Below are 24,168 nucleotides of genomic sequence, written 5' to 3'. Positions count from 1 at the left end.
TTATTTTATTTTATTTTATTTTATTTTATTTTATTTTACTTTATTTTATTTTTTTAATGTTTATTTTTGAGAGAGAGAGAGAGAGACAGAGCACGAGCAGGGGAGGGGCAGAGAGAGGAAGACACAGAATCTGAAGCAGACTCCAGGCTCTGAGCTGTCAGCACAGAGCCCGACATGGGGCTTGAACTTACGGACCACGAGATCATGACCTGGGCTGAAGTCGGACATTTTACTGACTGAGCCACCCAGAGGCCCCTATTATTTTTTACTTAAAAATTTTTTAAATTTATTTTGAGAGAGAGCGTGAGCTGGGGAGGGGCAGAGAGCGAGAGGGAGAGAGAGAATCCCAAGCAGGCTTAACTCTCAGTGCAGAGCTGGACACAGGGCTCCATCTCACGACCAAAAGGTCATGACCTGAGCCAGTATCAAGAGTTGGACACTTAACCATAAGAGCCATCCAGATACCCTAAGGCTGTCATTTTAAAGTATGAGTAGGGAAAGCTTTATTGAGAAGATAATATTTGAATAGAGACTTAAGAGGTTTGAGCATTAACCATGTAAATATCTGAGAGAAGAACATTCTAGGCAGAGGAAACAACTAGTACAAAGACCTTAGAGTGTTTTTTATATTAGCAGAATAGGAAGAAAGTGAAGACAAATGAGGTCACAGAGGTAACTGGAGGCATGAGGCCATTTGCAGGGACTTTGGCTTTTTTACTTGGAGGGAAATTGGGAGCCATTATAGGATTTTGAACAGAGGATTGATATGATCTGAAATTTTTAACAAAAGTTTCTGTGTTAAGAATAGACTGAGCAGCTTTGCCACATCTACTGCAGTCAGCAGACTGTCGACATTCCAGAAAATGTCGGCATCCACTCTGAAAGGATGCACAGTTATTGTGAAAGGCCCCAGAGGAACCCTGCGAAGGGACTTCAGTCACATCAGTGTAGAACTCTCTCTCTTTGGAAAGAAAAAGAAGAGGGTCCATGTTGACAAATGGTGGGGAAATAGAAAAAATCTGGCTACTGTTTGCGCTCTCTGTAGTCATTTACAGAACATGGTCCGGGGGACGGGAGTGGGGTGCCTGGCTGGCTCAGGTGGTAGAGCTGGTGACTGTTGACCTGGGGTCGTAAGTTCAAGCCCCGTGTTGGGCATAGAAATTACTTCAAAAAGAAAAAAAAAAAAAAAACATGATGAAGGAGGCTACACTGGGCTTCTGTTACCAGTTCTGTATATGCTCACTTCCCCATCAAAGTTGTTTTTCAGGAGAATTGTTCTCTTTTTGAAATCTGTAATTTCTTGGGTGAAAAATAAATCTGTAGGATTTGGCTGAGGCTGGCATTGCTTGTTCAGTATCTCAGGTTCAGAAAGGTGAGTTAATTCTCAAAGGAAATGACATTGAACTTGTATCAAACTAGCTGCTTTGATTCAGCAAGTCACAACAGTTAAAAAACAAGGATATCAGAAAATTTTTGGAGGTTATCTACATTTATGAAAAAGGAACAATTCAGGCTGATGAATAAGATCTCAGTTGTCCAGCTATAGAAACAGAAAGATGCCAGATGATTTTTCAGGCTTATTTGTGATATTTTAAAGGTGCAGTAAAGGTTGTATTGATTTTTTTGGGGAAAAAAAAGGAATAGCTTGAACAGGGAGATCAGTTTGGAGGCTGTTGTAATCATCTAGGTGATATGTATAGCTTAAATCAGGGTGGTAGCAGTGAAAGTGGAAAGAAATAGTTACATTCTGGATATATTTTGGAGATGGAGTCAACTGAAGTCAAGGATAAGTAAAATTTTGGGCCTAAAAACTGAAGGGATGGAGATACCTTAAATAGTTAACCGACATGAGGAATGCTGAGGGTGGATTAAATTGGGGAAAGGCTGCACTTGGGAAGAAAACAGCTTACAGAAGAATAGATAGAGAATTACCTCATTTTTGTAAAACAACAAAAAAATGTGGCCTGGGAACTTTTTAAATCTGTAAGTTGGCAGAGGTTGTTCACCTGAAAGTGCTTGAGAAGGCACTTTGCTTAATCTCGGAAAGATTTCATCTGACTTAGGTAAGTTTTCCTCTGCCCACCACTAAGTGGTTATGTCAAAATCTAGATATTACAAGTCTAAAATGGAAGCAGCCGCTTGACAGGTATAACATAAAACATTTTGTCACTGAAGTGTGACGTACAGTATATTAAGTAAGATTAAGTGAGCAGCTCAGTGCATTTTTACTATTAAAACACTTGTAACTCTCATCCAGATAAGATATATTTCCAGCACCCCCAGAAGGCTCCTTCATGCTCTTTCCCAGTCAGTAGCACCGCCATCCAGGTAGCCACTGTGCTGAATTCTGTCACTATAGATTAGTTTTGGGTCAGCATAACTTTTATAATTACCATACCTAAAATAAAAGGCAAGTCCCAAACCGCAAATAGAATTGCATCAGCATCTATCTACCTTGGGGAAATTCTGGAGAGTAATGCTGTGCTGTTGGGGGACATTGAGCTTGACAGAAAAGTCCTCCATGAAGGAAGAGTGTTGTGCTTTTATTTTCTAAAATCACATGTACGGGGGCGCCTGGGTGGCTCAGTTGTTAAAGTGTCTAACTCTTGATTTTGGCTCAGGTCATGATCCCAGGGTCATGGGATCAAGAGCCCTGTGTAGGGGTCCATACTGAGTGTCAAGCCTGCTTAAGATTCATTCTCTCTCTCTCTCTCTCTCTCTCTCTCTCTCTCTCTCTCTCTCTCCCTCCCTCTCCCTCTCTCCCTCCCTCCCTCCCTCTCCCTTTCTCCCTTTCTCCCTCCCCTTCCCCCCTTTCTCCCTCCCCTTCCCTCTACCCCTCTCCTGCCCCTCACCAATGCATACACACTCTTTGTCTCTCTCTCAAAAAAAAATTACATGTACAAAAGGCAAAATAGCCCCTGTACGTTTCTATTATGACTTCCAATTATTGTGATACTATGTGCATCATACTTTGAATGTCTTCTTTTAGAAAATACAGTACTTTGTAAAATCTAGATAGTGTCATTCTTTTTCATTATGTCTTATTACTTTTTTTTTTCTTAGCAGCCTGAGCTGTTTTTCATTACTTTTATAATGTTAGCAATGCCATAGTCATGCTCTTCATTTTATGGGAAAGTTTTTGTTCTTAAATTTGATAGAAAATAGTATTTGTGCAATTATATTTTATTTGAAATTCCACATTCTGGGGGAAAAGAATCAGCTGATACTGGCCTTATAAATATCCTTGAAATGTGTTACAGGTGATGATGAGCAGTCAACACAGATGGCTGCAAGTTGGGAAGATGAGAAAGTAACAGAAGCATCTTCGGACAGTTTTGTTGCTATTAAAATCGATACCAAAAGGTTTGCTTATGTGTTAATTTTTTTAAGTATTATAACCGTTGTCTTTTGTTGTGATTTATGGTGATACTCTTAGACTATAAGAATGTTGATTTTTCTCTAAGGCGTATTGGGACCTTAAGTTCTGATTGCCATTTTCCAAATACATCATGTATCTTACTGAAAAACTCTGAAGTTCTGGTTTACCAAGCAGCTATGTGACATGCACCAGGAATGCAAAAGAACTTGTAAGAACATGGAAGTAACTGTAAATTATATATTGATTATCTCTGAACGGTTGACCACTTTTTTGGGTCCTGTTTTTGGGAATAAAGCTGTTGAATTCAATAGGAATAGTACTTTTTTTTTAATATGAAATTTATTGTCAAATTGGTTTCCATACAACACCCAGTTCTCATCCCAACAGGTGCCTTCCTGAATGCCCATCACCCACTTTCCCCTCCCTCCCACCCCCCATCAACCCTCAGTTTATTCTCAGTTTTTAAGAGTCTCTTATGGTTTTCCTCCCTCCATCTCCTTTTTTTTTTCCCTTCCCCTCCCCCATGGTCTTCTGTTAAGTTTCTCAGGATCCACATAAGAGTGAAAACATGTGGTATGTGTCTTTCTCTGTATGACTTATTTCACTTAGCATAACACTCTCCATTTCCATCCACATTGCTACAAAAATGCCATGTTTCATTCTTTCTCATTGCCACGTAGTATTCCATTGTATATATAAACCACAGCTTCCTTATCCATTCATCAGTTGATGGACATTTAGGCTCTTTCCATAATTTGGCTATTGTTGAAAGTGCTGCTGTAAACATTGGGGTACAAGTGCCCCTATGCATCAACACTCCTATATCCCTTGGGTAAATTCCTAGCAGTGCTATTGCTGGGTCATAGGGTAGATCTATTTTTAATTTTTTGAGGAACCTCCACACTGTTTTCTAGAGTGGCTGCACCAATTTGCATAGGAGTAAGTACTTTTTAGGTCCTTCAGAGTACCTAGTATCCACAAATGTTTTTTGTTAATCCATTCCATCTCCTCCCTTTAAAAATGTTTTGTAGAAAATTTCAGACATACAAAAGTAAGTGAGTAGTGCAGTGAAGTCCCACATACTTGTCAACTACTTTGGTGATTAACTTATAGTCAGTCTTGTTTCAGTCACCCGTTACCACTCATCCCATATAATTTTGAAGCAAATCTCAGTCATCACATCACTTCATCTATATTTTAGTGTGTCTTTAAAAAATAAGTTTTTTAACATGAATTAACATAAATTTAGCATGCGAAAAACTAAATATTTTAACATAACTGTAATACTTCAAAGCAAATAAGTGATAGTTTCTTAATAGCAAATATCCAGCTATTTTTCACATTTTCACTTGTCTCATCTATGCCATAGTTGTATTCTTAATTTATTACAGTTTGTTTGGTTCAGGATCTATCAAGGTCCACACATTGTGATGTGTTGATCTTTTTCAAGGCTCTCCCCCGTGCACCACCCCCCCCCCCCCTTCTCTGTATGTTTTTTCTTTGCAATTTAGTTTTTGGAGAAACAGGTCATTCGTTCTTTAGTTTCCTGCCATGTGGATTATTGTTGACTGCATCCCTGTTAGTCTCATGTAGTTCATTTCTCTGTCCTCTGTTGCTTGTAAATCAACAGTTGGATTCAAGTTAGATTTTTTTTTCCATCAAGACTACTTCATAAATGGTGGTATGTCTTCCATTCTTCCATTATGAAAGCACATAATGACCTCTTGTCTTACTTGATGATATTAGCAGTAGGCATCAATGATCAGCGCCTAGAGACATTAATTTGTTAGCAACTACAAAGTGGTATTCCTTTCATTTTGATATTGATAATATCAGAATGAATGATGTTTGAAAATTACTGCCAAGATTAAAATATTTGGAAATTTACCTGTAAGTTTGCAAATTTTTTAGTAAAAATTTTCCAATATTAAAAATTTCATGAAACAAATCATAGTGGTTTGCCTCAGAGCAGCAGTTATTCAACTATATATTTATTGAGCTATATAATACTTTAAAAAAAAGAATCTTACCATTTTAATGTATATCCTGTCATTTATGTTTTCCATTATCTTCCAGTAGCACCAGAAATAGTAGGAGGAATGTAGGGGTATTGGAAATGTGGAAGAAATGAGAAAATCAGAATTCTTGAGGTTATATACAGACTGATGTATCTGGTATTTTTAAAAACAAAAAAAAAATTTTTTTAAACAAATTTCTAAAAGTAGATGCAGGGATACCTGTGTATAGTGATGGTTGATTTTTGTTTCATTATAGACTGCCTGCTAATAGAATCTAATGTGTCTTTTAAATTATGAATAGTAAATTTTATGTATTGTACAATAATAATGAAATTAATGTTGTAGTAACATTTTAGTGTCTATGAGTTTATGAAGATAAGCCTGCGTTGAAAATAGATTGGTAGGAAATACATCAAAATTTACATTGGTTATTTCTGGGAAGGTAGGACTTGGTAATTTTTTTCTTTATACTTTTTTATTATATTTTCAGATGTTTTTGTGGTAATCATGCTTTATATTCAGAAAATGGGTGTAAATTTTTGGAAAGATTAATTTGATTCTTGGTATTATTCATTTGCATTGATCAGTATCTCTTACTTGTATCATAATGTAAAGACTCTCCTGTCCCTGTCCCTAATCACCCAGTTTCCTTCTCTGGAGTAACCAAATCAAGAAAATGCATTTTCCTCCCCTTTTTAAATTCTTGTTTCTTTACTTTTTTTTTTTTTTTTTTTTTTTTACAAAAGTGGTAGCATTTTGACATACTTTTTTGTACCTTTTTAATGATTGCATAATTAGTTTTTACTGGTAGATATTTAGGTTGTTTTGAATCCTTTATTTTTACAAAGTATTATATTATCATTTGCAGAAGTAAATCATAAGCATTAATATCTTTTGTTACAAGGCAAGATGCTGTATTCAGATACACTTGCTGCTGAGAAAGCAACATGGCAGATACCAGCTTGATTTTTAGCCATAAGATCCAGCCACCAGTTTGTGTGTTGCAAGAATAAGTGGCTCTTTAATCTGAAAATTATAAAACATACCGGGAAAGGTCTGTAAGACAAGAATTGCAGTTTTCTCCTTCCAGCTGATGACTATGAAAGGAACTAGTAGTTTCAGAGAAATACTTTTAATTGGTAGAGTAAATTTCTGTAAAGACAACTGGATATTTGGGGGGAAATATTTGAATTCATCTAGTGATTTTCTGTTTGATTTTGTTTTACAGTGAAGCCTGCTTACAATTTTCACAGATCTGTATCCTTTCAATGAAGAATTGGTTTGATAAATATTTTGCTTGAGGATTTACCTTTCTTTTGGTTAATTCACGACATTTAGAAATTACTCATTTCTATTTAGGAGCTCATGCATTCTTGCTTTGAGGAACTTTATACTACTAAGTGTCCTTTGAGATAATACGTTGTAGCAAATGGGATTATAGGGAGTCTTATTGTCAATATCTGGAAAGCAATATGGAGCAGTTTGGTTGGAATGTTAGAAATAATTGTCAAGAGACAAGATACAAAATTTACAATAGATGGAATGTAATGGATGTTTCAGATAGGCAGTACAGATAAATCATATATCAGTTTACTTATTACATGCATGACAAGCATAGTGATACTGTAGTTGAAATTATTTGGTAAACATGTTAGCTGATTACACGGTGAAATTCACAAAGATTTGCTTTGTTATCAGTAGCATTTCATAAAATTATCCCCTTGTTTTTTCATGAATCATTAGACTTAATTAAATTGTACAGATCCTGTAGTGTGTGTTCCATCCAGTTTCTTTATTGGAGACAGTGGAATTCCCTTGGAAGTAATAGCAGGAAGTGTTTCTGCAGATGAACTTGTTACCAGAATTCACAAAGTCCGGCAGGTGAGAAGGAAGAGAATTTATTTATATAAACATGGGAAAATGATATGTCAGAAATTTGACATTAGAATATTTTTGGAGTTGTTCTGTATATTCAGGAACCTGCTATGCCATTAAACTTGAAAGGTAGAAAATACTGCTTTCCTGGATTGGTTTGAAAATAGCATTGTGAAGTTATAGGTACCTATGCCTAATGAGTGATTTCTTACTCTCCCTTCTCTTTACACTATTACTTTGTTGCAAAAGAGAGATTGAACATTAAGGTCCCAAACTGTACTGCTTGACACATTTTAAGGAACTTAGTCAATTTGGGCAAATGGCTAATATAGCTTGAAACTTTTTTCCTTCAGTTCTAATTGGAAGAAAAATCAACAGTGTTTAAAAACCTTTTTATGCTCTTCTCACATTGTAGTTGAATTCCACAGTGTGATCAGTGTGATTATGCCATGTTTAGGATTATACAATCTGGATCCATCTACTTAGAAAATTTAGTACTTTTCCCTCCTATAGAGACAGTTGACTTACTCATATTTTGGTCTAATCTGCCTTGGTAAATTTAGATTCTTATCTGTTCATTAAATTACAATGTGGTTTCTCCCTAGATGCACTCATTAAAAGGTGAAACATCTGTGGCAAATGGCAGCCCGTCAGAAAGTTCAGTCTCTACTCCATCCACATCATTGGAACCTAACAACACTTCTGAAAACTCTCAGTCCAGAAATGTAGAGCCTTGTGAGATACCACCCACTTCTGATACAAAGTCAGATTCTGCAACAGGTAATTTTTAGTGTACCCTTTTGGGTACAGTAGAAGTATTCCTTCACTTCATTTTATTTATTTATTTTTTTTCTTAATTTTTTTTTTTTAACGTTTATTTATTTTTGAGACAGAGAGAGACAGAGCATGAACGGGGGAGGGTCAGAGAGAGGGAGACACAGAATCTGAAACAGGCTCCAGGCTCTGAGCTGTCAGCACAGAGCCCGACGCGGGGCTCGAACTCACGGACCGTGAGATCATGACCTGAGCTGAAGTCGGCCACTTAACCGACTGAGCCACCCAGGCGCCCCCCCCTTTTTTTTTTTTTTTTAATTTTTTTTTTTTTTTCCCTTCACTTCATTTTAAAGGCCTGGAATTAATATCCTTAAAAATAAAAATACTGTGTTTCTTCCCTGTCACATTCATTTAACTTAAAATTTAAAGATTGTCTTAAATATAGGTATTGGTCATATAGTGGCATTTTTTTTTTTTTTTTTTTTTTACTTTTTTCTGTCCCTGTGTTCTTAGCAGTTTTACACATAACTTTCCAGCTAGAGTATTTTGAAAGGTTCAAATGAACTGATGTATTTGGAATTGTTTTTATAACCTATAAGATATGTATACATTTAAAGAATAGTATTTGCATTTTAGAATTAGAATTAAAAGATCATTGTAAAATAGAGCTTGTGGAAATAAGAGATGTGACTACAGTGGGGTTGATAGAGGCAAAAGAGAAATTTTATACTATATAATGGGGATTGTGTTCAGAGTTGTTTGATGTAATATAGCTTGTATTAGACAGCATAGCGTTAGATAAATCAAGAAGTTAACAGATTAGTATGCTAAGAGATGATCCTACTCTAGCATCCCACATAGCCTCTATTTGATATTTAATGACAGGAAGCTCATTTCCTTGCAAGGAAGCTTATTGTCAAAGCCCAGGTTTTTAGAAAAATTCTTCTTCATATTGAAATGAAATTTGATGCCCTGTAATTTCTCATTAACTTTAGTGCGACTTATGAAGTTAAACATTAACAGGTTTTGAATATTTGAAGAAGAGCTACCAGGTTCTCTATCAGTAGCCACATTTTGAGGTTTTACATCTATAGATCACGCAAATTCTGGATGCCTACAGAACTAGGGGACACTATTGTGAATGTAGCCTGGTTAGCTCTACAGTAGGATACTTACCTTTACATTTACCTGGATATTTATCATTGCCAAATTCTTCATTCCTTTTTGAATATGTTTTCCTCTGGTATCATTTTCTTTCAGCCTGAAAATTTTCCCTTAGCATTTCCTGTTTTATAGGTCTTTTGGCAAAATACTTCTCTTCCTCTCTGAAAAATGAAAGTGTCTGCTTTATCTTCATTCTGGAAGGATATTTTTGCTAGATACAAAATTTGGAGTTTACAGTTTTGTTTTGTTTTTTTTTTTTTTTCAGCACTTTAAAGATCTTCTGGTCTCCATAGTTTTCTGATGAGAAGTTTCTGTCAGCATTGTTTCCCCATATATGGAATGTATTGCTTTTCTCTCTGCCTTTCAGGCTTTTCTCTTTGATTTTCATCCATTTGACTATAAAATGCCTAGATGTGTTTTTCTTTGTATTTATTCTGCTTGGGTTTTGCTAAGCTTAGATCTCTAAATGTATAACTTTCACTAAATTTGGGGAATTTGGAGCCATTATTTATTCAGATATTTTTCTCTTTTTCTCTTAACTTGCTAGAAATATTTACATGTATGTTAGACTTCTTGATACTATCCCACAGGTTTATTTTTTCTTTTTTTTTTCTTTTTTATTCCTCTATTTAGATCGGATAATTTTGTTGATCTCTTAAGTTCACTGGCTTCTTTATCATCTCTTTCTGCTCTTGAGCACATCTAGTGAATTTTTATTCTATTCTATATTTATGTTTAAGTAATCTCTACACCCATTATGGGGCTTAACCATAGAACCCTGATATCAAGAGTCATAAGTGAGCCAGGCAGGTGCCCTAGTAAATTTTTATTTTATATAAAATTAGGTAATATATTTATACTCTTTTCTTTAAGTTAACCATTTTTTAGTAGATTTTTTTTAGAGCAGTTTTAGGTTTACAGGAAAATTAAGAGGAAGGTACAGATTTTGTGTATACCTCCTGCCCCACTGTCTACATCCCCCACCAAAGTGGTACATTTGTTAGAACTAATGAACCCACATTTGACACATCATAATCAGGCAAAGTCCATAGTTTACAATACAGTTTTCTCTTGGTGGTGTACATTCCATGAGTTTGGGCAAGTGTATAATGATGTGGATCCATAAGTATAGCACAAAGTATTTTTCCTGCACTAAATGTCCTCTGTGTTCCACCTTTTCATCCTCAGTGATATTTTTACTGTCTCCATGGTTTTGCTTTTTCCAGAATGTCATATAGTAGTCTTTTCAGATTGGCTTCCTTTACTTAGTAATATACATTTAATCTTCCTTCATGTCTTTTCATCACTTGATAGCTCATTTCTTTTTAGAGCTGAATAATATTCCATTGTCTAGATATACCACAGTTTATTAATCCATTCACCTACTGAAGGACATTTTGGTTTCGCAAGTTTCAGCAATTATGAATAAAGCTTCTGTAAGCATCTCTGTGTAGGTTTCTGTGTGAGCATAATTTTTTTTTTTTTTACTTTTTTTGGCTATTTACAGCAAGGTTGTGGTTGCTGGGTTGTGTGGTAAGAGTTATGTTTAGTTTTGTAAGAAGCCACCAAGCCGTCTTCCAAAGTGGCTGTATCATTTTGCAGGTAAAATGGTTCTGGAGTTTCTTACTCTTCCTTACATCTCCTCCTCTTCCTTTAACTTTTTATTTTGAAACAGTGTGATTCAAAGTTACAGAAATTATACTCAATCCCTCAGTACCCTTTCCAACATTTTATTCAACTTATCTTTTAATTCATTTCATTTTCCTTTACCTCATTGAGTTACAATGGCTGCTTTCAAGTCCTTGTCTGATAATGCCAGTATCTAGTTCATCTCTGGGTTGAGATAACAGACAGGCCTTTGTTGATTGTCTTTTTCCCCTGAGAATGAGTCACATTTTCCTGTTAGATTGTGTGTCTAGAAATTTTGGATTGTATCTTGTACATTGTTGTAGACACTCAGGATTCTTATATTCCTGTAAAGAATATTGATGCTTTTGTTTCAGCAGGCACTTAACTTCTCAGACTGTAAACTCTGTCTTACCTGAGGTATGAGTAGCACCTCTAATCTCAGTTCTTTGTAGCTTTTTTTTTAACTTCATTATGGAAAGTTTCAGACTTACTACAAAAGTCTCGAGAAAATAGTGTAATAAATTCCATGAACCCACTGCCTGTCTTCACCTATTACCAACTCATGGCCAAAATTGTTTCATCTGTGTCCCCTACTCCTCTTTTCCTTTCCACTTATTGTTTAGAACAAATCTTAGGCACTATATCATTTCATTTTTAAAATAGGAGTATCTGAAAGATGAGAACTTAAAAAAAAAATAACTACAATATCATTATCTCTTATGAAACCTACACAGTTTAACAGTAATCCTTTTTTACCATTAATTATCTAGGCAATATTTACATTATACTAAGTTTTTCAGTTTGTTTGGAGTCCAGTATATTGCTACTGATTGTTGAGTCCTTTTTTTTGTTTTTTTCATTTCATAGATTCCCACTCTCATTTTTTTCTGTAGTTTCCTACAGTCTGGATTTTGCTGTATTTTTTTAATTTATTTATTTTTGGAGAGAAAGTGTGAGTGGGGGAGGGCCAAAGGAAGAAGGAGAGAGAATCCCAAGCAGGCTCCACACCCAGTTTAATCCCACCACCGCAAGATCATGACTAGAACTGAAATCAGGAGTTGGATGCTCAACCAGCTGAGCCATCTAGGTGCCCCTATTTTTCTAAATTTTTATTTTAATCACCTGGTGCTCTTCACAAATGCATTTCTTAATCCCTATGATCTATTTTATCCATTCCCCCCAACCCACCTCCCCTCTGGTAACCATGTTTGTTCTCTTTACTTAAGAGTGTCTTTCTTGGTGCATGTATCTTTTTGATTTAGTGTTTTTGTATTCTTTGAGTAAATACCCAGTAGCACAATTGCTGGATCATAGGATAGTTCTGTTTTTAACTTTTTTTTTTAAGGTTATTTATTTATGTTGAGAGAGAGAGAGCACGTGGGGCAGAGAGAGAGAAAGAATGCCAAACAAGCTCTGTACCGATTGTGCAGAGGACTCGAACTCGTGAACCATGAGATCATGACCTGAGCTGAAACCAAGAGTCGGAAACCCAACTGAGCCACCAGGCGCCCCTATTTTAACTTTTTGAGTAACTTCCAACTGTTTACCACAGTGGCTGCAGCAGTTTGCATTCCCACCAACAGTGCACAAGGGTTTCCCTTTCTCTGCATCCTTGCCAACACTTGTTTCTTTTTGATTTTGGCCATTCTGACTGACACTTCATTGTAGTTTTGATTTGCATTTTCCTGATGATGCGTGATGATGAGCATCTTTTCATGTATCTGTTGGCCGTCCTGATAACTTCTTTGGAGAAATGTTTGTTTATATGTTTTGCCCACTTTTTAAGTGGATTATTCATTTTTGGGGTGTTGAGTTTTATGAGTGCTTTATATATTTTGGTTACTAGTCCTTTATCAGATATATCAGATATGTCATTTGCAAATCTCTTATCCCATTCTGGAGATTGTTTAGTTTTGTTGATTGTTTATTTGGCTCTGCAGAAGCTTTTTATTTAGATGTAGTCCCAGCAGTTTATTTTTGCTTTTGTTTCCCTTGCCTCAGGACACACATCTAGAAAGATGTTACAGCTGATGTCAGAGAAACTACTTCCTGTGCTCCCTTCCAGGATTTTTATGGTTTCAGGTCTCATATTTGAGTCTTTAATCTGTTTTGAGTTTATTTTTTTGTATGGTATAATAAAGTGGTCCGGTTTCATTCTTTCGCATGTTTACTGTTCAGTTTTCTGAGTTTTGTTGAAGACACTGTCTTTTTCCCATTGGATATTCTTCCTACTTTGTTGAAGATTAATTGACCATAAAGTTGTGGGTTTATTTCTGGGTTTTCTATTCTGTTTCATTGGTCTGTATGTCTGTTTTTGTGCCAGTACCATACTGTTTTGATTATTACAGCTTTGTAATATTGAAATCCAGAATTGTGATGCCTCCAGCTTTGCTTTTCTTTTTCAAGATTGTTTTGGCTGTTTGAGGTCTCTTGTGTTTGCATAAAAATTTTAAGATTGTTTCACAGGATTCTGTGAAAAATGCTGTTGGTATTTTGATAGGGACTGCATTAAATACGTCAGTTGCTTTGGGTAGTGTAGACATTTTAACAATTTTTGTTCTTCCCACTCCATGAGCCTGGAATGCCTTCCCATTTCTTTGTGTCTTTTTCTATTTCTTTCATCAGTGTTTTACAGTTTTCAGAGTACTCATCTTTTACCTATATACGTATACATACGTATATTATGGGTAGCTTTATTCCTAGATGTCTTGTTAGTTTTTGTGTAGTTTTAAAAGGGATTGTGTTCTTAATTTCTCTTCCTGCTGCTTCATTATTGGTGCACAGAAATGCAGCACATTTCTGTACAATGATCTTGTTTCCTCAGAATTTACTGAATTAATTTATCAGTTCTAGCAGTTTTTTGGTGGAGTGCTTTGGGTTTTATCTATTTAGTGTCATATCATCTGCAAATAGTGAAAGTTTTACTTCTTCCTTACTGATTTGGATGCCTTTGATTTCTTTTTGTTGTCTGATTGCTGTGGGTAGGATTTGGAATACAAAAAAGTGGTGAGAGTGACATCCTCTTGTTCCTGACCTTAGGGGAAAAGCTTTTTCCCCATTAAGGATGATGTTAGCTGTGGGTTTTTTTCTGTATGGCCTTTATTATGTTGAAGTATGTTCCTTTTAGACCTACTTTGTTGAGGGTTTTTATTATGAATGGATATACTTTGTCACATGCTCTTTCTGTGTCTATTGAAATGATCATATTGTTCTTGTACTTACTGATGTGGTGTATCACATTGATTGATTTGCAATATTGAACCACCCTTACAACCCATGAATAACATGGCCTTTATTATGTTGAAGTATGTTTCTTTTAGACCTACTTTGTTGAGGGTTTTTATTATGAATGGATATACTTTGTCACATGCTCTTTCTGTGTCTATTGAAATGATCGTATTGTTCTTGTACTTACTGATGTGGTGTATCATGTTGATTGATTTGCAATATTGAACCACTCTTACAACCCATGAATAAATGTGACCGTGATGATGGTGAATGATTTTTTTTTTTTTAATGTAAACTTTATCCCCATGTGGGGCTTGAACTCATTACTCCAAGATCAAGAGTCACATGCTCTACCGACTGAGCCAGCCAGGTGTCCACTGGTGAATGATACGTTTTTTGTTTTTTGTTTTTTAGTGTGTTGTTGAATTCAGTTTGCTAGTATTTTGTTGAGGATATTTGCATATGTGTTCATCAGAGATAGTTGCCTATAGTTCTCTTTTTTTGTGTGTTGTCTTTATTTCGTTTTGGTATCAGGTAATGCTAGCCTCATAGAATGAATTTGGAAGTTTTCCTTCCTTTTCTAGTTTTTAGAATAGTTTGAGAATAGGTATGAACTCTTTAAACGTTTGGTAGAATTTGCCTGTTAAGTCATCTGGTTCTGGACTTTTGTTTCTTGGGAAAGTTTTGATTACTGATTCAATTTCTTTGCTGGTCATCAGTCTGATCAAATTTTCTGTTTCTTCCTGTTTCTGTTTTAGTGGTTTATATGTTTCTGGAAATTTATCCACTTCTTCTAGGTTGTCCAATTAGTTGGAATATAATTTTTTATAATATTCTCTTATAATTGTTTGTATTTATATGATGTTGGTTGTTCTCTTTTCTCACTTTGTGATTTTGAGTCCTTTCTCTTTTTTTTTTTAATTTTTTTAATGTTTATTCATATTTGAGAGACAAAGAGTGCAAGTGGTGGAGGGGCAGAGAGAGAGGGAATCACAGAATCCAAATCTGTGTCGGCACAGAACCCAATGTGGGGCTCAAACCCATGAACTGTGAGATCATGACCTGAGCCAAAGTCAGACACTCAGTCTTTTGAGCCACCCAGGTGCCTGCCCCCCGCCTCTCTCTCTCTCTCTCTCTTTTCTTTTCTTTTCTTTTCTTTTCTTTTCTTTTCTTTTCTTTTCTTTTCTTTTATGTTTATTTATTTATTTTGAGAAAGAGTGAGAGAGCATGAGCAGGGGAGGGACAGTGACAGAGGGAGAGAGAGAATCCAAAGCAGGCTCCATGCTGTCAGTGTAGAGCCTGATGTGGGGCTCCGTTCCATGAACCCTTACGTAAGATCATAACCTGAGCCAAAATCAGGAGTCGGATGCTTAACTGACTGAGGCAGTCAGGCACCCCAGAGTTCTTGCTCTTTTTTTGTTAAGTCTGGCTAGAAGTTAATCAGTTGTATTGGTTTTTGTTTTTGTTTTTGTTTTTTCAAAGAACCAGCTCCTGATTTCATTTATCTGTTCTGTTGGTATTTTCAGTTTCTATTTCATTTATTTTTGTTCTCATACTTATTATTTCCTTCTTCCTGACCTTGGTGGCCCTCAACTGCCTTGTTTCCCACTTATATTCTATTATATGTGGACCCAAATGTCAGAATTAGAGAGAATTCCAAGCAGGCTCCAAGCTGTCAGCGCAGAGCTTGACATGGGGCTTGAACAAATGAACCGTGAGATCATGACCTGAGCCAAAACCAAGAGTCTGATGCTTAACCAAGTGAGCCATCCAGGCCCCTCTTTTTTTTTTTTTTTTTAAAGTAATCCTTGCACCCAACATGGGGCTCAAACTCATGACCCTGAGATCAAGAGTTGCATGCTCTACTGACTGAGCAAGCCAGGTGCCCTAGTAATCACTCATTTCTTATCTTCTCCAACTCTTAGGGAAAATTTGTAATGTTTAAGAAGATTATTAACAAATTTAACCCAAATGTTTATGTTTCTTAAAAATCGGCATTAAATGCAATATTTTCTTATTTCTTTTTATTAAATAACTAAGGAGGAGAGAGTTCAGGCCATGCCAGTCCATCTCAGGAGCCTGGTGGATGTTCAAATCAGAGACCTTCAGAGGACCTGACTGTCAGAGTGGAAAGGTTTGCTTTTATTTTTGCAAATAGTATTTTGAAAAGACAGTGGTTTTCAGTTATTTCATTAATTTGAATAAAAGCTAAAATTTCACAAATGAAGTTTCAGAATCCTGGGTTGAAATTTTTTATTACCTGACCAACTTAATTGTATCCATAAAGACTACATTCTAGAAGTAAAGTTGAGTATCTCTTAAGTCATCAGTCAGCTTTAGGTCTGATCAGCCCAAGAATGTTTTTTGCTGGTTTTTGGTACATGTATGTTTCCGTCTGTCACTTCTGCTTTGATCTCTCTCTACCATAGGATAGTAAGTTCCAGATGGGAAGAACTTCATTTGCTTTTATGACTGTATACTGAGTCTGGGTTCTGCATAAGTGCATGTCTATTAAACGTCATGTGTTATTACTTGGTCTAATCAGATACAGATTTATAACTTTTTGTGGCTTGTAGTTTTGTATTTTTAATAATACAGAAATTACCAAATTAGAGTCCTGTATACTATGGTTCTTAAGTTACATGAATTAATGGTAAATGGATAAAGCAAGAATATTTTTTAATCCTGACCTAACACCATTTAGTGTTATATGGAAGTTAAGAAAATGCCTTAGACTTGACAGTTTCTTGTTCACATAGATTCTACGGGAAAACAAGTTTCAAGATGATTACAAATACTGGGTATTTGGGTTTGCTCATGACTAAGAATCAGCTTCATTTCAGCAAAACCTAGATTCTGATGGTTCTTTCTAGGAGTCCCAGCAGGCCAAGATCTTGAGCTAAAAAGGATAGATCTGGTCATAGTGGTGAGAAGTGGTAGAAGGCTCAAAGAACAGCTGCAGGGAACCAAAGTTCCCAGTGGCTCATCCTCTCTGTTTCTTTCTGTTTTGCTAACACCAAATCTACCTCTATGCATCTGTCCTTGCATCACGTTGGGGTGATGTGACAGTAAAAGATGAGAAAAGAATTTGGAGATTTGAGGGGAATGAGAAGAAACACAGCAGATAGCCCTTAATTGTAGGGTAGGCTTAGGTGCTATTTAATTGCAGTAGATAAGGGGAGTTTCTGTTGTTTCTTAATAGCTTCCATTCTTATGTAAGAGAGTGTCTGCCCATGTCTGCCTGCATGGTTCTGCAAAGAGGATATAATACACCATCTTTAATTAAAAAATACTTACCATATGTATTTACACTAGTGTATGTGTGTTATATATAGTATAATGAGCCAGTAAAGTTAGTTTAAGACACACAACAAAATGTTTGTATTAATATCTTTGAAAGGGGAATTAGGGATTTTTTTTTTCTTCTGAGGTTGCCAAACTGTCTTCATTGAGCATTTTTACTCTTATAATTAAAATATCAGGACAGAATGGGTTTACAAGTCGAGATCCTTAAACTGAAAAAAAACCAAAAAAACAAAAAAAAAAAACTTCACTCTTGGAGATACATACATTTATGTGTTTTTAAACCGTATGCTTTTAGGACCGTTATATGAAATGTATGTGGGCTAGGGCCTTTTAAAAAAGGATACTAGGGGTGCCTGGGTGGCTCAAGTCGGTTAAGCATCTGACTTCATCTCAGGTCATGGTCTCACAGTCTGTGAGTTTGAGCCTGCATTGGGCTTCTGTGCTGACGACTCAGAGCCTGGAGCCTCCTTCAGATTGTGTCTCCCCCTATCTCTCTGTCCCTCCCCAGCTCATGCTCTGTCTCTCAAAAATGAAAAAACATTTAAAAAAAAAATCTTTTTTAAAAGGATACTAAATGTTGAAATTGGATGAAATGTTGGCATACTTACCATTGAAACAGTTTTCATTGGGAAGTGACTGTTCTTGGTTTAAACACCTTTTGAAAAATCTAGGTCATATAATTAAAATCATATATACACTTCAAATTATTGCTGAGATTAATTTATCAGGTCAGTTAACCAATAAAGCCTAGGCCCTAATGCTGACTGATTCATGCCCTGGGGTCCTATGTTCTATTCATCTGAGTTATATCCAGTTAGGAATTTTGTTTTTTTTATGGAATCTAATTTGTTAATCAACAACTAAAAACAATAGCATATAATACTCCTATCCCAAATGACCTCTTAGCTCATCATTTATATCCTTCAAATTGCCTTCATCTTTACCATGCCTTGTCATAGACTGTAGTGCTCTTATGCCTTTGACTCACCCATGCTCTGCAGGTTATTGAACTCTAAAACCCTAATGTGTTGCTAGTTTCCCTGTCTTATAGAACTGATCTGTGGTGCCTTTTCATAGCCCAGAAAAATTGTACACATCAAATACCTGTGGTGTAATCTGATTTTTATAGAATTTTGTAATACCAAACTCTATAAAGCAAAATATATGTATTCTTCCTCTAACTTTGATATTAAAAAAAATTTTTTTTTAATGTTTGTTTATTTTTGGGAGGAGGAGAGGGGCAGAGAGAGGGAGAGACAGAATCCGAAGCAGCTCCAGGCTCTGAGCTGTCAGCACAGAGCCCGATGCAGGGCTCAAACTTAAAAACTGTGAGATCATGACCTGAGCCGAAGTCAGACACTTAGCTGACTGAGCCACCCAGGTGCCCCTAACTTTGATATTTTAAAATCTAAGTCCTACAAATTAAAAACTCAGCCTTAAAATTTGGCAGGATAGATTAGTAAATGTAGGGTTCTTATTTTCCTCTTAAGCTATATCTGTTTTCTGAGACGAAGTTTCTGGAAAGCTAAGTAGTTCCCACTAGATCTTGGGTTTTTTTCTTATCTGACTTCAGGGAAAAGTAATTTTGTTAGGGGGCAAGGTGATTAAACCAAATTGATGTCAACTCAGAAACTCTCATCCTATTGCATACATATTGAGAAAAAAATCCATCTAAACCATCTTAAGGAAGTAAACTTGATTTTTTAAAAAACAGATCGAGAGGTGCCTGGGTGGCTCAGTCGGTTAAGCGTTTTGGCTCAGGTCATGATCTCATGGCTTGTGAGTTCGAGCCCTGGGTTGGGCTCTGTGCTGACAGCTAGGAACCTGGAGTCTGCTTCGGATTGTTTCTCCCTCTCTCTCTGCCCCTCTCCCGCTCACACTCTACGTCTCTCGCCTTCAAAAATAAACATTAAAAAAATGTTTAAAAAACAACACAGATTGAGGGGCACCTGGATGGCTCAGTTGGTTGAGCATCCAACTTCAGCTCAAGTCATAATCTCACAGTTTGAGTTTGAGCCTTGCATCAGGCTCACTGCTGTCAGCACAGAGCCTGCTTTGGATCCTTTGTCTCCCTGACTCTGCTCCTCCCCAACTTGTGCCCTCTCTCTCAAAAATAAATAAACCTTAAAAAAAAAAAGGTTGGGTGCACCTCGGTGGCTCAGTTGGTTAAGCGTCTGACTCTTGGTTTCAGCTCAGGTCATGAACTCATGGTTTGTGAGTTTGAGCCCCACCTCGGGCTCTGTGCTGACAGTGTGGAGCCTGCTTGGAATTCTCTCTCTCCCTCTCCGTCTGCCCCTCCCTTACTCGCTCTCTCTCAAAATACACAAATAAACTTTAAAAAAACAACAGGTTGATGATTTGGAATTGGAAGGTACCAATTTTTCTTCTTAATATTAAAATATATATAGTGTTTTCAGAGCTAAAAGATGTGAAATTTGCATCTTTCTTTTAAACTAGTATCTGTGCCCAAGGTGGGGCTTGAACTCATGATGCTGAGATCAACAGTCACATAGTCTACTGACTGATCTAGCCAGATGCCCCTGAAATTTGAATCTTTTAGTGACTCATGTGAAAAAATAAGCCTTTTAGTTAAATTTTGATTATTTTTTTAAATGTCATTATGTTTAAAAATTGACATAATTCTTTGGGAAAGATAATATGTAGTACCATCACTTCCAACCTTTTTTTTTTTTCTTTTTTGGTAAAGATTTCAAGCCTCAAAAAGTTAAAAGTATAATGACTTTTTTGCTGATTCATTGGAAAGTTGCAGGCACCATTTCATTTTACCCTAAATACTTGAGTATGTATCTCTATCTGTTAAGAATAAAAATATTGACTGTGGTTTTACAGGCTCTCAGTAGGGGCTCCAGCCTAGGAGGGGGCCTGAGGGTCTGTACCCACTGACTTATGCCCTTCCCCATCCCTCAGGCCAACAAACATCCTTTAGCAGTAGATTCCTAGATGCAGGAGTGATGAAACAGTCAATTTGTCATTAAGATGCAGTGGACTTTTCAACTAGATTAGAACAAAATAATATCTGTTTTTCTCTGAAGAGAATTGTGCAAATTATATGCAATTAAAGACATTTTCAGATGTTAGTTTACCATTGTCACACCCAAATTGTGAATTTATACAGTAAGATTATCTGATAAGCAATCACATTCATATTTGCCCATTATTTTAATAATGTCCTTTATAACTTTTTTTCCCTGATACAGGATCCAATCAAGGGTCATTCATTGAATTTAGTTTAGTCTCTTCTAATTCAAAGTATTTCGTTTGTTTTGCTTGTATTTGTTTTTATTTTTCACAGCTTGGACATTCTTTAAAAGAGTCTAGGCTGTTTCTAGAATGTCCTTTGATCCAGTCCTTGTTTCATCATTTTAAGTTAGAGAACATTACCTAGGTAATGATTTGTCTTTCTCATTACATCAGGAGGCACCTGATACCAGATGTATGCATTTTTGGTGATACTAAATTTAACTGTTAAGATGGTATCTCTTGGATTCTCAGTTAGAAAGATAACCTTTTCACGAATTAAAAAGTATTTATAGGGTGTTTCTTTGAAACAGTGAATATATGCTGTTCCTCAGAAACTTTCAACCAGTGATTTTGGCATCTTTTGATTTTTGCTTATATCAGTTATTTCATTGGTAGTTGGAAATGGTGATTTTTCTAATTTCATACCTTCTAATTTCTTTCTTACCTTACATATTTCTTAGCTAGCGTTCTTCTTTAGAGAAGTGCTTTGATCCACCTCCTCTTGCTCTTTATCCCCCCTTTTTTTTTTCAGTAAACTTACTAGTTAGTTACCAAATAGTGTACTACATGCACTAGGGGCCTAATAACCCTTTCTCGATGACGACTTCCCTCCCCCAAATAAACACTGTCCTGAATCTAACACTATAGATGAGTTTTGCCTGTTTGTAAACTTCATTATGGAATCACCTCATTTGCTCAGACTCTTCTGAGCTGCTACATGTGGCAATAATTGGCACATTCTCATTGCCATTCTGTTGATGGATTTTTTAAAACTGTTTTCATTTTGGGGGCTTTTATGAATTGGACTGCTATATGAACATTCTTTTACATGTCTCAGTGGATGTATCTTTTGGGTGTATTTGCAAGAGTGGGGAAAGGATTGTAGATACATGCCAAATAGTTCTCCAAAGTGGTTATACATAACCAGTTTATAACTCCCCTTAGCGGTAAAATGTTTTATGGATCTTTTTCTTTTCTTTTTTCCCCCATTTTTTTTTTTTTTACAGTTCATTTCTCTTATGATTCTTTTTGGTGCACACACTGCCCTAGATTTGGCTAGTGACATCCTCTGCATGCTTGGTTTTCTGTCCTTTAATGTATGTCCCTATCATTCTTTGAGCACTCCCTTGATTTCTGGCACAGGTTGTTCAACTGACCTTTAACAAATGCTTATATCTTTGTAACTAAAATCCCTCTGAGAAAGTACCATTAATTTGTTAAAATTGAGGTAATTTACATACCACAAAATTTAAAGTGTATAATTCAGTGGGTTATAATGTATTCACCAGGTTTTGCAACCATTACTATTGCCTGCTTTCATAATTGTTAGTTTTTACTTATGAACTTATAGTTGGGAATCAATTTTGGTGTTACTAGTTTTTATAAATGCTAGCCTTTGGTTTTTTGCTTTTACTTTTAATTTTGTGCTATATTGCTGTTTACTTCTATGTAAGGGGGAAAAAGCCTTTGTAAGTCATTGATTTATGTACTTATTTGAAGACATGTATGTGTATTTTCAAATCTGTATCAGATACCTGGCTCCCACTGACTGTTCATAGATGTCTCTTGGGGCCAGAGGCCAGGGAGATGACTTGTTGCTTTGCCTTCAGGATCTTTTTTGTTTGTCACTACATTTCCCCAGTTTTAGTTAAATGAATTTCCCAAATGTATATCATATTAATATGATGGCTCTCCATTAATGTATTTTTTAAAAACGTTTTACATACAGACTCACTAAAAAACTTGAAGAAAGGAGAGAAGAAAAAAGGAAAGAGGAGGAACAGGTAAAGTTCATGTACCTAGCATCATTTTACTCTCCTATTAGGTGAGGGAATGTTTGACTTCCTGCTCGATTTGGCAGACTTAGGATGGCTTTCTGGTTCAAGTTTAGTGTTGAAGCACAGTGAAGGTAATTACCTGGCGTCTGTAGTAGGATAATAGTGTATACTTTTTTGTGCTTTTGTTGTAAATTGCTAGGAATAAGTTGGACAATCTTCTTTCCCTCTACAGTGAGTCTTTTACACTAAGAATAGATGGACTTGAACTAAAATTGTTTGACGTTGATGCAGACCAAAGTCTTAGTTCCCTTTTATGGAAAAGAAATTTGTAGGTATTTTGCTGAATTTTTCCTCTGGTATTGCTACATTCTGGTGCACCATTGTTTTCCCATCATGTGCACCTAAACTGCATCATCTCTTTGAGGGTCTAATATCAGTTCTTTATGCCAAACAAAGGGCAACCTTAGTGTCCTTATATGGTAACATATTTACTTTACAAACCAGAGACCTGTAATTCTGTTTGTTTTCAAATTACATTACAAACTACATTTTATAACCTTAACAGAACTACTGGCTAAGATTTACAAATTGACAGACATTTGACCATTAACCCATGCTGTTAGCAAATTCTTCTAGACCCTTACATTTTATGAAGTTATTTTATTCCTTTAGCTATACCCTACAACCAGCTCTCCCTGTATATAAAATAATACCTAAGGCAGATTATTAAATTATCTTTTTGGTTCATAAAGCTTAACTTCCTTTTTAATGCAGAGAGAAATTAAGAAGGAAATTGAGAGGAGAAAAACTGGAAAAGAAATGTTGGATTATAAAAGAAAGCAAGAGGAAGAATTAACAAAAAGAATGTTAGAGGAAAGAAACAGAGAAAAGGCAGAAGATAGGGCAGCTCGAGAGCGTATAAAACAGCAAATTGCCTTGGTGAGTAGTAAGTTTATTTTTAATGCTTGACTCTAGTACATTTGTGAAATTGTTGTTCTGTGCACAGTGGTTTTGATTTACTAACAGACTGTGCACACAAAAATAATAGATTTTAGTGACTCCCAGGAGTTCCAATTTCAGCTTCCTTTTAGTAGAAACTGTATATTGGATTAAAATACAGTTAGGATTAAAATTGGGATTGGATAAAGAAGATGTGATATATGTATACAGTGGAATATTATTCACCTATAAGATTAACGAAATCTTGCTATTGGCAACAACTTAGATGGAGCTGGAGAGTAATAGTGCTAAGCAAAATAAGTCAGAAAGACATGCACCATATTATTTCACTTGTGGAATTTAAGAAACAAAACATGCAAAGGAAAAAGAAATCAAGAAGCAGACTCTTAATTATAGAGACAAACAGTTACAGGGGTGGTGGGTGGGGGATAGATGAAACAGGTGATGGGGATTCAGGAGTGCACCTGTTGGATGAGCACTGGAGTTGTTGAATCACTATATTGTACACTGGAAAGTAATATAACTGTGTTAACTATACTGAAATTAAAATAACAACCGAATAAAAAGAGATTAAAAATTGAGGTGATTTTTTTTCAAAGTAATTTTTCTCCGTGTTATGTTATAAATTTTATCCATTGTCAAAGGTAGTTTTCAAAGATTCCTTAGGAATGTGAGGGCGATCTGGCTGCAACATCTGTCACCCTGTAGATTGCCAGGGTTGATTTGGCTGATCTGGCTGGCTAGGTGGGTGTCCCCTTCCTCACCATTCCATGTGCATCCCTCCTGAAGCTGTGCC

General features: G+C 36.0%; 1 protein-coding gene across 1 annotated transcript in view; it reads left to right on the top strand.

Moving 5' to 3' along the window:
- UBXN4 (UBX domain protein 4) overlaps positions 1 to 24,168 on the top strand; it is a 43,284-nt gene that overhangs the window by 5,891 nt on the left and 13,225 nt on the right. Inside the window, exons 2-8 of the mRNA XM_047083381.1 lie at positions 3,261 to 3,363; positions 6,626 to 6,654; positions 7,160 to 7,278; positions 7,878 to 8,052; positions 16,108 to 16,201; positions 22,364 to 22,418; positions 23,187 to 23,351. Of these exons, the coding sequence (XP_046939337.1) occupies positions 3,261 to 3,363; positions 6,626 to 6,654; positions 7,160 to 7,278; positions 7,878 to 8,052; positions 16,108 to 16,201; positions 22,364 to 22,418; positions 23,187 to 23,351 (740 nt within the window). The remainder of the gene's footprint in view (positions 1 to 3,260; positions 3,364 to 6,625; positions 6,655 to 7,159; positions 7,279 to 7,877; positions 8,053 to 16,107; positions 16,202 to 22,363; positions 22,419 to 23,186; positions 23,352 to 24,168) is intronic.

This window comes from Lynx rufus, unplaced genomic scaffold (genome assembly GCF_022079265.1).
Source record: "Lynx rufus isolate CCGP_SWC_20201006 ecotype Redwood Valley unplaced genomic scaffold, mLynRuf1.p SCAF_2, whole genome shotgun sequence".
Classification (NCBI taxonomy): domain Eukaryota; kingdom Metazoa; phylum Chordata; class Mammalia; order Carnivora; family Felidae; genus Lynx; species Lynx rufus.
This window is presented reverse-complemented; position numbering and strand designations above follow the sequence as displayed.